The following is a 15,695-nucleotide window of genomic DNA, read 5'->3' on the forward strand; positions in this document are numbered from 1 at the left end:
GAGGCCTCGTGCCGTTACTGAGAACGCCTGTGTGTGACTCAGATAGAGTCATCATGTGTAGTACGACATGGAGGAGAGTGTGTGGAGTGGAGGTTCCAATTAGGATTGAGGGTCTCCTGTGGATTTGAGAGGATCCTGTTGTCTTCCCATTCTCTCTCTCTCTCTCTCTCTCTCTCTCTCTCTCTCTCTCTCTCTCTCTCTCTCTCTCTCTCTCTCTCTCTCTCTCTCTCTCTCTCTCTCTCTTTCTCTCTCTCGCTCTGTATCTCTCCCTCCTTCCTACTCTTCACCCTTATCTTGCATGAGAGGAGACGGCTGGGGATTGATGGCAAATTGAATTTTCTTTATCGTCTTGGTCCTCCTGCAGTGAGCCCTGCATACGCACATACACACACACACACACACACACACACACACACACACACACACACACACACACATTTGAAAACACACACACACACACACTTGAACACACTAAACCACAGACAAACACACACACATACTTGCAGTAACACACTCTCTCTTTTATGTACCACACTAAACCTTCACAAAAGGTCTCCTGCTAATACATCATTGTTCATAAAACTCCCTCTATTTGTCTTTCTCTGTGTTTCCAGTTGTCGTACCAGTAACAGGAAGAGTCTGATCCTGTCCACCACCTCCCCAACTCTGCCCCACCGCCCACACTCTCCTCTGCCCCTCCCTGTACACCTCGGTACGTACTACAGCCATCTCGGACTGGAAACATCTTACTGTAAACACGTCATTATACAGTACCTCTCCTCCTCTCCCATGCTCTGTCTGTTTCTCTATTCCCATTCCTTTATGTTTCCAGGAAGTAGCCCTCTGGACAGCCCACGCAACTTCTCTTCCAGCACCCCGGCACACTTCTCATTCGCCTCCTCCAGAAGGTAACAGCTCCCTGACACTGTGTGTGTATGCATGCGTGTGTATGTGTGTGTGAGAGAGGGAGGGAGAGGTGAATACCAGTTAGATGCAGGTCTAGCACCTCCCAGTGAGAATGATCACACCTCTCAGAGTCAGTGGTGAGAGGAAACCAAAGGGCCTAGCCAGGAGGTAGGAATGTGTGTATGTATGTTTGAGATACACAACAACCTACACATGTGAAGAGGTCCAATCCAGTCATCCCTTCTCTTCCCATGCAGTCAGTCAGTCAGAGTTAGAGGCAGGAGCAGTAATAGCTTTCTGTACTCACTGCTCGTGTTTATCAAATCTTTCTGCCTGTCTGTCACTGCAGCATGCTGCAGCCCCATAGAAACACAATGGCCAGGCCACTCCACTCTATTCCCTCTCCCTTCGGATGGCTCTTATGACTAACACAATACTGTGGATCAGTTGTGTTATACAGGATGCAGGCGCTGCCTCATTCGCATATTTCCATATTAGTTCGATTGGTGGATGCATTGAGGATGTTGGGCATAGGTCTGATGCTCTCAGGTTTAATACTGTACATTGTTTTTCTCCTCTGAAGGGCGGATGGTCGACGATGGTCCCTGGCATCTCTGCCCTCCTCTGGATATGGCACCAACACGCCCAGCTCCACGGTAGCACAGATTTACCCTGCTTTGTCTCATCTCATGCATCAATGGCATTTTCCTAAAAAGCTCTTAGTCTTTTCTTCAAACTCGCTTTCTTCCACTTTCTCTTTCTCCTTTGTCTGACTTACTTCACTGTCTCTGATTCCTTTCTCTTTCTAACACTATGGTACACTCTTACTGTCTCTGTCTCCTTTCTCTTTCTAACACTATGGTACACTCTTACTGTCTCTGTCTCCCTTCTCTTTCTAACACTATGGCACACGTTTACTGTCTCTGTCTCCTTTCTCTTTCTAACACTATGGTACACTCTTACTGTCTCTGTCTCCTTTCTCTTTCTAACACTATGGTACACTCTTACTGTCTCTGTCTCCTTTCTCTTTCTAACACTATGGTACACTCTTACTGTCTCTGTCTCCTTTCTCTTTCTAACACTATGGTACACTCTTACTGTCTCTGTCTCCTTTCTCTTTCTAACACTATGGTACACTCTTACTGTCTCTGTCTCCCTTCTCTTTCTAACACTATGGCACACGTTTACTGTCTCTGTCTCCTTTCTCTTTCTAACACTATGGTACACTCTTACTGTCTCTGTCTCCTTTCTCTTTCTAACACTATGGTACACTCTTACTGTCTCTGTCTCCTTTCTCTTTCTAACACTATGGTACACTCTTACTGTCTCTGTCTCCTTTCTCTTTCTAACACTATGGTACACTCTTACTGTCTCTGTCTCCTTTCTCTTTCTAACACTATGGTACACTCTTACTGTCTCTGTCTCCCTTCTCTTTCTAACACTATGGCACACGTTTACTGTCTCTTTCTCTTTCTAACACTATGGTACACTCTTACTGTCTCTGTCTCCTTTCTCTTTCTAACACTATGGTACAATCTTACTGTCTCTGTCTCCTTTCTCTTTCTAACACTATGGTACACTCTTACTGTCTCTGTCTCCTTTCTCTTTCTAACACTATGGTACACTCTTACTGTCTCTGTCTCCCTTCTCTTTCTAACACTATGGTACACTCTTACTGTCTCTGTCTCCCTTCTCTTTCTAACACTATGGTACACTCTTACTGTCTCTGTCATTGCCTCAGGGTCTTCTTCAGTTTCTCTCTCTCATTCACACACTCATAGACACACACACATACCCGCACACACATCATCTCTACCCACATTTTCTCTGTCTTTGATTCTCCTCCCTCAGGTCTTTTTCTTTCTCTCTCTCTCTCTCTCTCTCTCTCTCTCTGTCTGTCTGTCTGTCTGTCTGTCTGTCTGTCTGTCTGTCTGTCTGTCTGTCTGTCTGTCTGTCTGTCTGTCTGTCTGTCTGTCTGTCTGTCTGTCTGTCTGTCTGTCTGTCTGTCTGTCTGTCTGTCTGTCTGTCTGTCTGTCTGTCTGTCTGTCTGTCTGTCTGTCTGTCTGTCTGTCTGTCTGTCTGTCTGTCTGTCTGTCTGTCTGTCTGTGTTTTTCTCACTTATGTAACACAACATCAGAGGCCTGGGGACTGCTCTCGTCTGGCCAGTGAGAGAGGGAGGAACAGAGGAGGGTAGCTAGATAAGTACCAGACCGGTGGGATGAGAGAGGAGAGTAGAAAAGAGGAGAAAATAGATAGCGCAAGTACACGCTGTTCGATGCCAAATTCACCACAGGCTCTATTTAGCTAAATACCCCCACTGGAAATAATAAGTCAACAAACAACACATATATATCTGAATGAGCCCAGACATGGAGCTGGCAGGGCGGCTTCAAATCAAATCAAACTTTATTTGTCACATGCGCCGAATTCACCTTGTCGTGAAATGCTTACTTACAAACCCTTAACCAACAATGCAGTTCAAGAAAGAGTTAAGAAAATATTTACCAAATAAACTAAGTGTAAAAAGTAACACAATAAAATAACAATAACAAGGCTATATACAGGGGGTACCGGTACCGAGTCAATGTGCGGGTGTACAGGTTAGTTGAGGTAATTTGTACATGTAGGTAGGGGTGAAGTGACTATGCATAGATAATGAACGGCGAGTAGCAGCAGTGTACAACACAAATGGAGGATCAATGTAAATAATTGGGTGGCCATTTCATTAATTGTTCAGCAGCTTTATGGCTTGGGGGTAGAAGCTGTTAAGGAGCCTTTTGGTCCTAGACTTGGCGTTCCAGAACCGCTTGCCGTGCGGTAGCAGAGAACATTTTTGGGGCTTTCCTCTGACACCGCCTAGTATGTACAGTAGGTCCTGGATGGCAGGAAGCTTGGCCCCAGTGATGTACTGGGCCGTACGTACTACCCTCTGTAGCGCCTTACGGTCAGATGCCGAGCAGTTGCCATACCAGGCAGTGATGCAACCGGTCAGGATGTTCTCAATGGTGCAGCTGTAGAACCTTTTGAGAATCTGGGGACCCATGCCAAATCTTTTCAGTCTCCTGGGTGGGAAAGGGTGTTATCGTGCCCTCTTCACAACTAGTACCAGTCCTACTACAGAGTCCCCTCCTCTCCCCTGGACTGAGTCTGATCATGGCTATGGTGGAGACAGATCCATTTGGGAGTGAAAACTGTGCTTTTTCAATACCCTGGCAGACATATTGAGAAAGCAGCATCGATGAATAACAGAACATTTATAACCATGAAATGCAGTGACAGAGATAATCTTCCCGTCCTTCCATCCAACCTTGTCCTGATTGTTTTAAGCAGGGATGCCAATTGGGATTGATTTGGGATTGAGCCTGTGGTTAGTGGTGAATGTGAAGTCCCATTGCTTTGACTCAGCAGGTAAATGAGTCTGATTCTGAAAGAGACAGATTAATGTAGCAGACCCTGGTGCTGTGCTCACTTCATTAGTGTCTCTCTCTGTCTCTCAGAGGTGAGACAGATGGATGAGGTTAACTGTCCCCACTTCTCAGTATAGCCACTACCAGAGCCACCAGAGGACATGATTAGCTATGGTTCTGGCCAATACAATAACTGGATTTCACGTATGAGAGAACATCAATTTTCATCCTCTTTTGTCTTCTGTCCAACACCTCCACTCTTCCTCCCTTCTTTTTCTCCTCCTTCTCTCTCTCTTCCTCCCCCTCCAGTCCTCCAGCTCATCTCAGGAGCGGCTGCACCAGCTGCCCTTCCAGCCCACCATGGACGAGTTGCACTTCCTGTCCAAGCACTTTGGCAGCACGGAGAGCATCACCGACGATGATGGGGGCCGCTGCTCACCACACATGCGACTGCGCTCCCGCAGCCTCAGTCCTGGACGCTCCCCCTCCTGCTATGACAATGAGATTGTCATGATGAACCATGTGTACAAAGAGCGCTTCCCCAAAGTAAGACATGACACACACACACACACACACACACACACACACACACACACACACACACACACACACACACACACACACACACACACACACACACACACACACACAAAACATAATTGTCTCTCACACTTTCAAGTGCAAGCAAGGATAAGGATTGGTTAGAGCAGACTGGTATCAAAAGGAAGCAGGTTATGGTGTTACTGTATGTGTGTGGTACTGTATGTTAGAGATAGAAAACTCTCTTCTATGGAAATTGAGGGGAAACGAGGCTGTCTCCTCTCTGATTTGTATGTCAGGAGTTATGTCTACTTTTAAACAGGTGGAAGTGAGAATGATGGAAATACCACTGGTCAATGGAGCACAACTGAACTATTTCAGTTTTGAATGTAAAATATGACATGGGTAAAACTCTCCTAACTCTGTTTCCTGTATCTCCCTCTCCCAGGCCACGGCTCAGATGGAGGAGCATCTAGCAGAGTTCATCAATGCCTTCTCCCCTGAGAGCGTGCTGCCGCTGGCCGACGGAGTCATCAGCTTCATTCACCATCAGATAGCAGAGCTGTCCAGGGACTGCCTGTCCAAAGCTCGCGAGGGCCTCATCACTACTGTTTACTTCTTTGAGTTGCAGGAGAACCTGGAGAAGCTGCTCAATGACGTGAGTCACAGAAACGCTGCAACTATAGGCTAAGATGTCATGATAGGTGCCAGGACAGGTCAGTTCTGGGGTTATAGAGCTGCCCATAAGCCACTCTTATGTTGCAGTGTATAACATCAGCATAGCCCTGAGTGGAATTGTTGAATGGGAGCCACATTGTCTCAATATCAGGCTCTTCTCAGGTCTGGGTGGCCACGCTGCGGGCTGCTGAGAGGCACATTTAGTTCCTATCGTCTCATTTCAAATGACAGCACTACTCCTTTCAGAAGGATAAGAACGAGTAAAGGAGTAAAATAAGGCTAATTGTGTAATAGTGTGTGTGATTTGTGTGAGCAGATAGAACCTATCACGGAACTTCCTCTGCACCCCTGGTTTGGCGGGTTGATTAAATCGGTCTGATTATTCTGGGTTGCCAGTATTCTGTTTGATTGGATTAGTTTTGCCTGGAATATGACTGTTCTCACATCCAAAGTTGCTGCCAAGCTTTGATTTATTTGGTATTTTTATGTCTGTTGCTGTCTGTCTCTCTCTCTCTCTACTTCTCTCTCTCCCTCAACGTTTCTCTCTCTCTCTCTCTCTTCCTCCATCTATTTCTCTCTCTCTCAGGCGTACGAGCGATCAGAGAGCTCAGAGGTGGCCTTCGTCACAGAGCTGGTGAAGAAACTCCTCATCATCATCTCTCGCCCAGCAAGGCTGCTGGAGTGCTTGGTGAGAACAGAAAACAGAACTCTCAACACAATCACAGTCATGGTAATGGTCATGGGAGTGTTCACAGTCACATTCACGGTCCATGGCCCCACTAATTATTTAACAGACCATATCCCTGTCCTGGACCAAAGACAAATTCATTTCCTTAAATAAATATGAGCACAAACAGTCATTATAAACATTTAAACAGGGGGTTTATTACACAGTAGGGCAAAAATACTGAGCTCCAACTAAGCACCTTGATAAAAGGCCCAATCTGACTGGCTAGCAATCCCATTTGCATTTAGTTTAAACTCCATTTGCCTTGCTACAGTATTACAAATACCAGCGGCCTCCTGAAGTGCTGTCTGAGTCTCACAGACCGTGCCTGTGTCGTTTAAAGTTTGAGCCTGTGTGTGTAGCCCAGACTGACTCAGGGTCTCTGGTAGAGCAGTAGTCCTGTCCTCTGGGTGAACGCAGCCAGCAGGCCTCATAAACTTGGCTTCCATCCAACCTTTTTATGTGCGTAAAGGACATGTTGGTAAAAAAAATGTCATGACAGGCCTGATGGAAACATCATTTTTTCCCCGTAAACTTTCCAAATGTTGACCAAACAAAATACGTTAGACAAGCCCTTACAAAAAAAGATTGCAATTTTGAAACTGCAGTAAAAGTGCAGTAACTGCAGTTGACTGTGGTATTTTGGACGCAGTAATTGCAGAATAACTGTAGTGTACTGCAGTTGAACTGCAGTTATACTGCACTCTAACTGCTAAATTACTGCTGTAAATAAAAGAGTGCTATTTTGGACGCAGTATTTGCAGCATACTGTAGTTATACTGCACTCTGACTCTTTTATGCTCAAATTTTGAAATAATAACCCATCAAATGGAAGTTAACTTAGAGTCTTGCAATGACATGTTGTATGGTCCTCCCACTACAACTCGTTAGGGAAGCATGCAGTTTCTTAGGCTACAGATTAAATAATTTATGATGAACTTCACAGGGTGGTGAAAGTGGAAGGTCATGATCTTGATGCTCCTTTCCAATACATTTTGAGGGTCTTATTCTGGTGACATCATCATCGATGCTTGGGTGCTGTTTGACAAATAAAAATGATGTCGCTCTTTTGTCCACAATAAACTCATCAACTCAATTCTGGACCTCGAAGCCAGTTCTACTGCATTATTTTCATTGTTCCTCTCTAATCAGAGACTGATTTAGACCTGGGACACCAGGTGAGTGCAATTTATTATCAGGTAAAACAGAAAACCAGCCAGCTCCAGACCTCGTAGGGTAAGAGTTGAATACCCATGATGTAGGCTATGCGTGTGCTCTAGCCAACAGCGTGCAGGGCGCAGAAACAGTACTGTGCCAATACCAGTGTGGGCACAAATCAAATCAAAGTTTATTTGTCACGTGCGCCGAATACAACAGGTGTAGACCTTACAGTGAAATGCTTACTTACAGGCTCTAATCAATAGTGCGTAAAAAAATGTGTGTGTGTGTGTGTGTGTGTGTGTGTGTGTGTGTGTGTGTGTGTGTGTGTGTGTGTGTGTGTGTGTGTGTGTGTGTGTGTGTGTGTGTGTGTGTGTGTGTGTGTGTTGGTAAGTAAAGAAATAAAACAATAGTAAAAAGACATTTGAAAATAACAGTAGCAAGGCTATATACAGACACCAGTTAGTCAGGCTTATTGAGGTAGTATGTACATGTAGGTATGGTTAAAGTGACTATGCATATATGATGAACAGAGAGTAGCAGTAGTGTAAAAGAGGGTGAGACTCTGATGACTCTGATGACTCACTCGCTATATAAAACATTTGGTGTGAGAAAATCATCAGTGGAGTTGAAAATGTGATGGAAACCCATTTAACCAGTATTTTATATTTGGTACATGCATAGACGCGGGAAGTAGGGGTGCTGAGGGTGCTGAGGGCCCCCTTGAAAAATCGGAATAATTATTTGAAACAAATGTCTTCAAAACAGTAGTGCACTGGGCCTTTACTAATCCAGTATTAGCGGACTGATATAGCGTCTGTAGTGCGGGAAATAAAATTAGTTATATCTTGATTAAAGTAGTGTTATACCTGTGTCACACTGAATGTGGTCCCCCTGTTCCTGTCCCTCAGGAGTTTAATCCAGAGGAGTTCTACCACCTGCTGGAGGCAGCAGAGGACCACGCCAAGGAGGGACACCTGATGAAGACGGACATCCCTCGCTACATTATCAGCCAGCTGGGACTGACACGAGACCCTATAGAGGGTGAGCGAGAGAATGAGTCCGAGAGAGAGAGGGAGAGAGAGAGGAAACCTTGACTTGTGTTGACTACTGTTGCTTTCTCACTCTATGTATTGCTGAAATGCAGCTCATACGTACTCCCTCTGTATGTCCCCAGAAATGGTGAACCTGGACAGCTACGACAGTGAGGGACCTCTCACCCCAGAAACAGACGACTCAACAGAGGTGAGAACCTTGTCCCTACTCCACCTCTTCCCAGCCCACCCACCATCAACCCCCCTCTCCCTCTGTCCCTTTGGGTTAAGTCAAACTGTAGTCCAAGGCCCTGCTGACTCCAATGAATATGCTTCCTCTACTAATTACTCGGCACAGTGGACATTACCCTACGCAATTGAGTCCATTTGCTTTGATTAGAGTCTGAAGTCAAAGCAGGATATCTTCTCGTGCCTTGTAGGCTTGCAATCAACCCTCCTTCAACCATCGGGACAGGTAGCAAAATTCTGCTAACTGGACAAGAAGTCAGGAAGACAAGGGTAGCACTGGGGGAAAAAGAGACGACGTCACTCCTGTGGACCTGGTGTTGGAGGTCTGGACAGATCCAGTCTCGTCTTACCCTGCTGTCATGCTCTCTCCCTCAGGGCAAGATGAGAGCTATGAAGACGCCCGAAGAGGCTGACTTCCAGACCATAAAGCTGATCAGCAATGGAGCTTATGGGTGAGTGTGGGTGTGAGTGTGTGTGTGGGTGTGAGGGTGTGTTCACGCATATGAATGTTACATTAGTACATGTCTCTGAGCCATCTTGTTGATGTCCATTGAATGGTTTTAGGAGAAAACACTGGATTTACTCAGTAAAATGTGTAAAAAATCTGATTACTAACTGTGTGTATGCATGTGTGTGTCTCCAGGGCTGTTTACCTGGTCCGTCACCTGGAGACCCGTCAGCGTTTCGCCATGAAGAAGATCAACAAGCAGAACCTGATACTGAGGAACCAGATCCAGCAGGCCTTCGTAGAGAGAGACATCCTGACCTTCGCTGAGAACCCATTCGTGGTCTCCATGTTCTGCTCCTTTGAGACCCGCAGGCACCTCTGTATGGTCATGGAGTATGTGGAGGGTAAGTTAACACAATAATATACTGGACACCATTACTTGTCTGTTTAGGACAAGAGCAGCATTTAGGACATTGCTGGTGATGGGAATGTTAGCAGTCAGTCTGATCACGTGTTATCGGTTGCCAGGGGGAGACTGTGCCACCCTGCTGAAAAACATCGGGGCATTGCCTGTGGAGATGGCGCGCATGTACTTTGCCGAGACCGTCCTGGCACTGGAGTACATCCACAACTATGGCATCGTGCACCGCGACCTCAAACCAGACAAGTAAGACCTCACTTGGGTTGGCATTGAACAATTATCATATGGGACTCATTGGAGTGAACTCAAAGTTTGATTATATTACAAACACGAAGAGTGTTTCCTGTAACCTTTGACCTGTCTGTCCCCAGTCTTCTGATCACTTCCATGGGGCACATCAAGCTGACTGACTTCGGCCTGTCTAAGATGGGTCTGATGAGCCTAACCACTAACCTGTACGAGGGACACATTGAGAAGGACACCAGAGAGTTCCTGGACAAACAGGTGTGCACTGTATATAGAGCAGAGAAACCCACCACAGTATACACAACCTTGGCAGGAATTCAAAATGAATTTGCAGTAATATATTTAAATTTCTACTATACCTAATCCATTTTTTATGTATTTATTTCTAGACAAATTAATAAATTAATGCTGAATTTATAAATGTGTGCATATAGTTGTCAAAGCGTGAAGAAATGAAATGATCAACATCAAACAAAATGATAACCAAATATGCCTCAGTTATTATAATCAACTGTCTTTTCAGATGTTTTGTTTTTCCCACCCTTTGAATGGTGCTGCTTCAATTAAATCCCCAATTATTTATTGGCTCGGCTTTCTCACAGCCACAGATCTGTTAGCATTTGATGAATACCCATCTGCACATGAAAACACAACGTCCAAAGCTTTCATGTTTCATCCTGGCATTCTCGCATTGATCCCCTCAGCTTGGCAGAAACGTGTATTGGCCACACATGTCTCCCATTCACATTTTGAGAGAGACTGGCCTTAGCATCTCACCAGTAGTGTTTTATCCATAAATATGAATACAGAGCCTCTCATAGGAGTGCTGTGTGGTTCTGCCCTCCATCAGGTGTGTGGCACGCCAGAGTACATCGCCCCAGAGGTGATCCTGAGACAGGGCTATGGGAAGCCAGTAGACTGGTGGGCTATGGGCATCATCCTCTATGAGTTCCTGGTGGGCTGTGTGCCGTTCTTTGGAGACACGCCTGAGGAGCTCTTTGGACAGGTCATCACAGGTGAGAGGTCGGGGGTTAGTGGGTTCATTGAGCAGCATCTTACAGCCATTTTGAAGCCATCTTTCTCACGTCTACATTGTCCAATGCAACTTATCTCTGTCTGTCTCTTGTAGATGACATAGTGTGGCCAGAAGGTGATGACGCTCTTCCTGCCGATGCCCAGCATCTGATCTCTACTCTGCTTCAGACCAACCCACTGGTCCGACTGGGCACAGGTCAGCATAAACGTGCATGTTGACAACATGCTTAACATCAGACGTGTGCTGTAACAGAGATGGACTAAACTGCCTATTCATAGTGAAAATATAGATTCACTCAACAACACACATCTTATCTCTCTCTCCCTCTCGCTCCCCCTCTCTCGCTCGCCCTTTCATTCTCCCTCTCCCTTTCATTCTCTTTCGCTCTCACTCTCTCTCTCTCTCTCTCTCTCTCTCTCACTCACTCACTCACTCACTCACTCACTCACTCACTCACTCACTCACTCACTCACTCACTCACTCACTCACTCACTCACTCACTCACTCACTCACTCACTCACTCACTCACTCACTCACTCCTTCTCTTTCACTGCCCCAGGCGGTGCGTTTGAGGTGAAGCAGCACTCGTTCTTCACTGAACTGGACTGGAACAGTCTGCTGAGACAGAAGGCTGAGTTCATCCCCCACCTAGAGTCAGAGGAGGACACCAGCTACTTCGACAGTGAGTCTCTCTCTAACTGCACTGCCCCCTGGTCACATGGAGGGGAACTGTGCTGATTTGTTGCATTCTTAATGTATAGAATCACCATAAGGCAGTGGTATTCAAACTTTTTCAACGGGGACCCCATTCTCTTCTCCAGAATTTCTGGGGAACCCCATCCCTAATCTATTGGCAAAACCTTAAAAGGTATATGTTGATTTTTACATCAACAAATAACCTTCAATAACATGTGAATTAGAAAGATCAGTGCGAAGGCCAAATTACAGAGGAATAACTTTTTGAGGCTATTAAATCCTTTCAGTCTTGAATAACCCCAGGGCTTGATGGCATACCGGTAGAGGTATATCAAACCTTTTTTGATATACTAAAAGCTCCATTGTTAGATTGTTTTAACTACTCCTATAGAAATGGTAGTCTGTCAGGTACTCAGCAGGAATGTCTGATTTCGCTATTATTAAAACAAGACTCAGATGGCAAATATAAAGACCCAGTCTATCTAAAAAACTGGAGGCCCCTTACACTTCAATGTTGTGATGCAAAAATACTTGTGAAATGCATAGCACTCAGAATTAAAAGGGTTTTACCAGGTATTGTTCATCCTGATCAGACAGGTTTTTTACATGGACGATACATTGGAGATAATATACGACAACTACTAGAAATAATAGAACATCATGAAACATCTAAGAAGCCAGGCCTGGTAATTATAGCGGATTTTGAAAAGGCATTTGATAAAGTAAGACTGGATTTTATTTAGAAATGCCTGGATTTTTTCAATTTCGGTAATTCTCTTATAAAATGGATACAACGAATGTATAGCAACCCCAGGTGTAAATAGTAAATAACGGCTACTTCTCAGATAGTTTTGAATTGTCAAGAGGAGTTAAACAAGGGTGTCCTCTGTCACCATATCTATTCGTTATGGCCATCGAAATGTTAGCTATTAAAATCAGATCCAATAACAACATTAGAGGATTAGAAATCCAAGGCTTAAAAACCAAGGTGTCCATGTATGCCAATGACTCAAGTTTTATATTAAGTCCGCAAGCTAGATCCCTGCAATGTCTCATTGAAGATAACTTTTCTGTACTCTCTGGACTAAAACCTAATTATGATAAGTGTACAATATTACGTATTGGATCTTTAAAAAATACAACTTTTACATTACCCTGCAGTTTACCTATAAAATGGGCTGATGGTGAAGTAGACATACTTGGTATTCATATCACAAAATATATAAATAAGCTCTCCACAATGAATTTCAATAGAAAACTTGTAAAAATAGACAAAATCCTGCAACCATGGAGAGGTAAATACCTGTCTATCATATCTCAGTTTACTCACTTACTTATGGCGCTGCCTACTCCTGATGATTCGTTTTTCAAATCATATGAGGAAAAAATATTTCGCTTTATCTGGGACGCTAAACCAGACAAAATAAAACGTGCCTATCTATATAATGAATATGAATTGGGTGGGTTGAGATTATTATATATAAAAGCACTAAGCATCTCTCTATAAGCTTCACTTATTCAAAAGTTTTATTTGAACCCTAAATGGTTCTCAAGTAGATTACTAAGAAAAGCTCATCCATTGTTTAAAAATCGCCTTTTTGATTAATTGAAAATGATACTTTTTTCGAAGTATCTCTCTTTTTCAATCAAGCATTGCAGAGCTGGCTACAATTTCAATTTCATCCCCCTGAAAAGATAGAACAAATATTAAGGCTGAACTCAAATGTGCTGGTTGATAAAACACCTGTATTTATGGGAAAGTTTGAAAAGGGTATTTTGTTCTTTAATGATATTGTAAATTGGAATGGAAGAGTTATGTCCTTCATGGAGTTAACAGAATTGTACGGGAAGGTCTGCTCAATCCAAGAGTACAACCAATTGATCACAGCATTACCCCTAAAATGGAGGAGGCAGTTGGCAGCAGGAGGAGGTAGGGAACTGGTCTGTCTGCCCAATATAAAGGATCAAAACTGGCGGAGGAATAGAAAATAGCATAAATAGGAAAGTATACCAGTTTCATTAGAGGACCAGGATTTTGACAACTGTGCCATACAGATTGCAAAATAGTTGGGAAGAGATTTTTGATGTACCGATTCCATGGTACAGGGTGTATGAGTTGATATATAAAACAACGCAAGATTCAAGACTTCGTGCTTTTCAGCTAAAATTATTATATAGAATTCTTGCCACCAACAAAATGTTGAATATTTGGGGAATAAAATCATCGAAGCTCTGCAGGTTTTGTTGTGAGGATACAGAATCAATAGACCATTTATTTTGGTATTGCCCTCAGGTAGCCTGTTTCTGGTCTCAGGTTCAGGAATGGCTGAAAATGCATACCATTGATCTAAAATTGACCATAGAAATAGTACTGTCAGGAGATCTGGAGAGACCGGGTCAGTCAATTACTAATATACTAATACTCTTGGTAAAAGTATTTATCTTGAACTTGCAATCTGTGGATTCTATTCGATTAGATAGATTGAAATTGTACGTTAACAGCATAGTTGAAAGACATCACAGCATAGTTGAAAGATATGTGTTGCATAGAAACCCGAAGTGGGTGGCCAGCAGAGATAGATGGGATGGGCTGAGGGAAGCTGAGGGTTGGGATGTGGAACTGGAGACAAGTGGGAGTGGAGTTGCTGTGCGGGAGATAGAATCATGGTCAAAGATATATATATTTTTAAAGTCAAAATAAAAACATAATAAAAAGTACATTTGAATGACACTGGGGGGTAGTGTTTTTACAACTAATGCCGGTTTGCCTGAGGCTGATGCCGTGCAGGTGTTTGTACACATGCATATACACATACTCTCATTCAAATAAACACATACAAGAACACACACATACATGTAATAGTGTCAGACATGCACACAAACATATACAGTTGGCATTGCTGTTATGATTTTAGTTGTCCTTGATGTCCTTTGTTTAAATTATTATATATATTTTTTTGTATTGTTTGCTGTTTTCACCTGTCTTTTCCTTTTTTCTCTTTAGTTCATTCTCTTGGTTGTTGGTGCATTAGGGGGTTCTTGGGGGTGGGGAATGGAATTAATTGTATTTTATATTTTTTATTTTTCTTCTTGGGGGGGGACTGTGGGAGAGGTCTCGAATGGTTGAGGGACAGCTATTGGGGAACTGTGGGGGGGATTTTGGAGGGTTCGGGTTCATGTTTTTTGGCCTGGTGGGAGATCTGTCAACGTGCCCTTGAGTAGGGCATTAACCCTGGATGCTTATGTGTGTCGCTCTGAATGGGAATCTGTTGGATGACTGGTATGATGTAGTTGTTGAGCGGCTTCACTGCAAGTATATTGTATGTTTCGGATATTCAATTAAAAAAAAATGTTTTAACATTTGAATCTCTTATCAAAGAAACCAATAAATAAATTTACTTAATAAAATTGTATTTCTCAAAAAGGTTTGCATATTGCTCCATACAATAATCTTTACTCTTTGTTCCTAAATAAATTTGGTTTGGTCGCAAACCCGACTTTGAATACCACTGGCATAAGGGATAGAGATAAGAACTAGCTGTGTTTGGAGCTTTGAGGCACTTGTCCATGCTATTTGTGTTTTCATTTGTAAGTGTGTGTGTGTGTGTGTGTGTGTGTGTGTGTGTGTGTGTCATGTCCTCTTCCGTCCCCAGCCCGCTCGGACCGCTACCACCATGTCCACTCTTATGATGAGGACGACACCAATGATGATGAACCTGTTGAAATCCGTCGTTTCTCTTCCTGCTCCCCTCGCTTCAGCAAGGTCAAACTCTACACTTACTCATCCTTAAACTTACATTAAAACTTCAATTAAACACAGTCTCAAATAGCCGACCTGTTCATTTTAATAGCCGGCCAACGCTACACATTTCAGCTAATAAACACCTGTTTCAAATAAACACTGGGTCTAAATGAATTGTTTACAACATTACCATGAATTACCATGAATTGTTTATAAGGTTTAATGTTTCATTTGTTACATTCAATAATTCAGTAATGTCTCGAAAAAGTGATGGCAATCATCAGTTTTTATCACCAGTAAGAAACTGCTAGCCATTGGCTGCTAACAGATGAGAACTGCTAGCCATTGGCTGCTAACAGATGAGAACTGCTAGCTAACTGGCAAGCACAAAAACTGTCATCAACTTC

At 43.5% G+C, this 15,695-nt stretch overlaps 1 protein-coding gene across 1 annotated transcript in view; it reads left to right on the plus strand.

Annotated features, from left to right (window-relative positions):
* LOC120044041 (microtubule-associated serine/threonine-protein kinase 1-like) overlaps positions 1-15,695 on the plus strand; it is a 53,290-nt gene that overhangs the window by 30,510 nt on the left and 7,085 nt on the right. The window contains exons 3-18 of the mRNA XM_038988631.1: positions 615-712; positions 833-908; positions 1,490-1,565; positions 4,623-4,859; positions 5,302-5,511; positions 6,118-6,219; positions 8,328-8,460; positions 8,594-8,661; positions 9,075-9,151; positions 9,343-9,551; positions 9,676-9,814; positions 9,940-10,072; positions 10,665-10,830; positions 10,944-11,045; positions 11,410-11,532; positions 15,200-15,309. Coding sequence (XP_038844559.1) covers positions 615-712; positions 833-908; positions 1,490-1,565; positions 4,623-4,859; positions 5,302-5,511; positions 6,118-6,219; positions 8,328-8,460; positions 8,594-8,661; positions 9,075-9,151; positions 9,343-9,551; positions 9,676-9,814; positions 9,940-10,072; positions 10,665-10,830; positions 10,944-11,045; positions 11,410-11,532; positions 15,200-15,309 — 2,059 coding nt within the window. The remainder of the gene's footprint in view (positions 1-614; positions 713-832; positions 909-1,489; positions 1,566-4,622; positions 4,860-5,301; positions 5,512-6,117; positions 6,220-8,327; positions 8,461-8,593; positions 8,662-9,074; positions 9,152-9,342; positions 9,552-9,675; positions 9,815-9,939; positions 10,073-10,664; positions 10,831-10,943; positions 11,046-11,409; positions 11,533-15,199; positions 15,310-15,695) is intronic.

Source organism: Salvelinus namaycush, chromosome 3 (assembly GCF_016432855.1).
Source record: "Salvelinus namaycush isolate Seneca chromosome 3, SaNama_1.0, whole genome shotgun sequence".
NCBI lineage: Eukaryota > Metazoa > Chordata > Actinopteri > Salmoniformes > Salmonidae > Salvelinus > Salvelinus namaycush.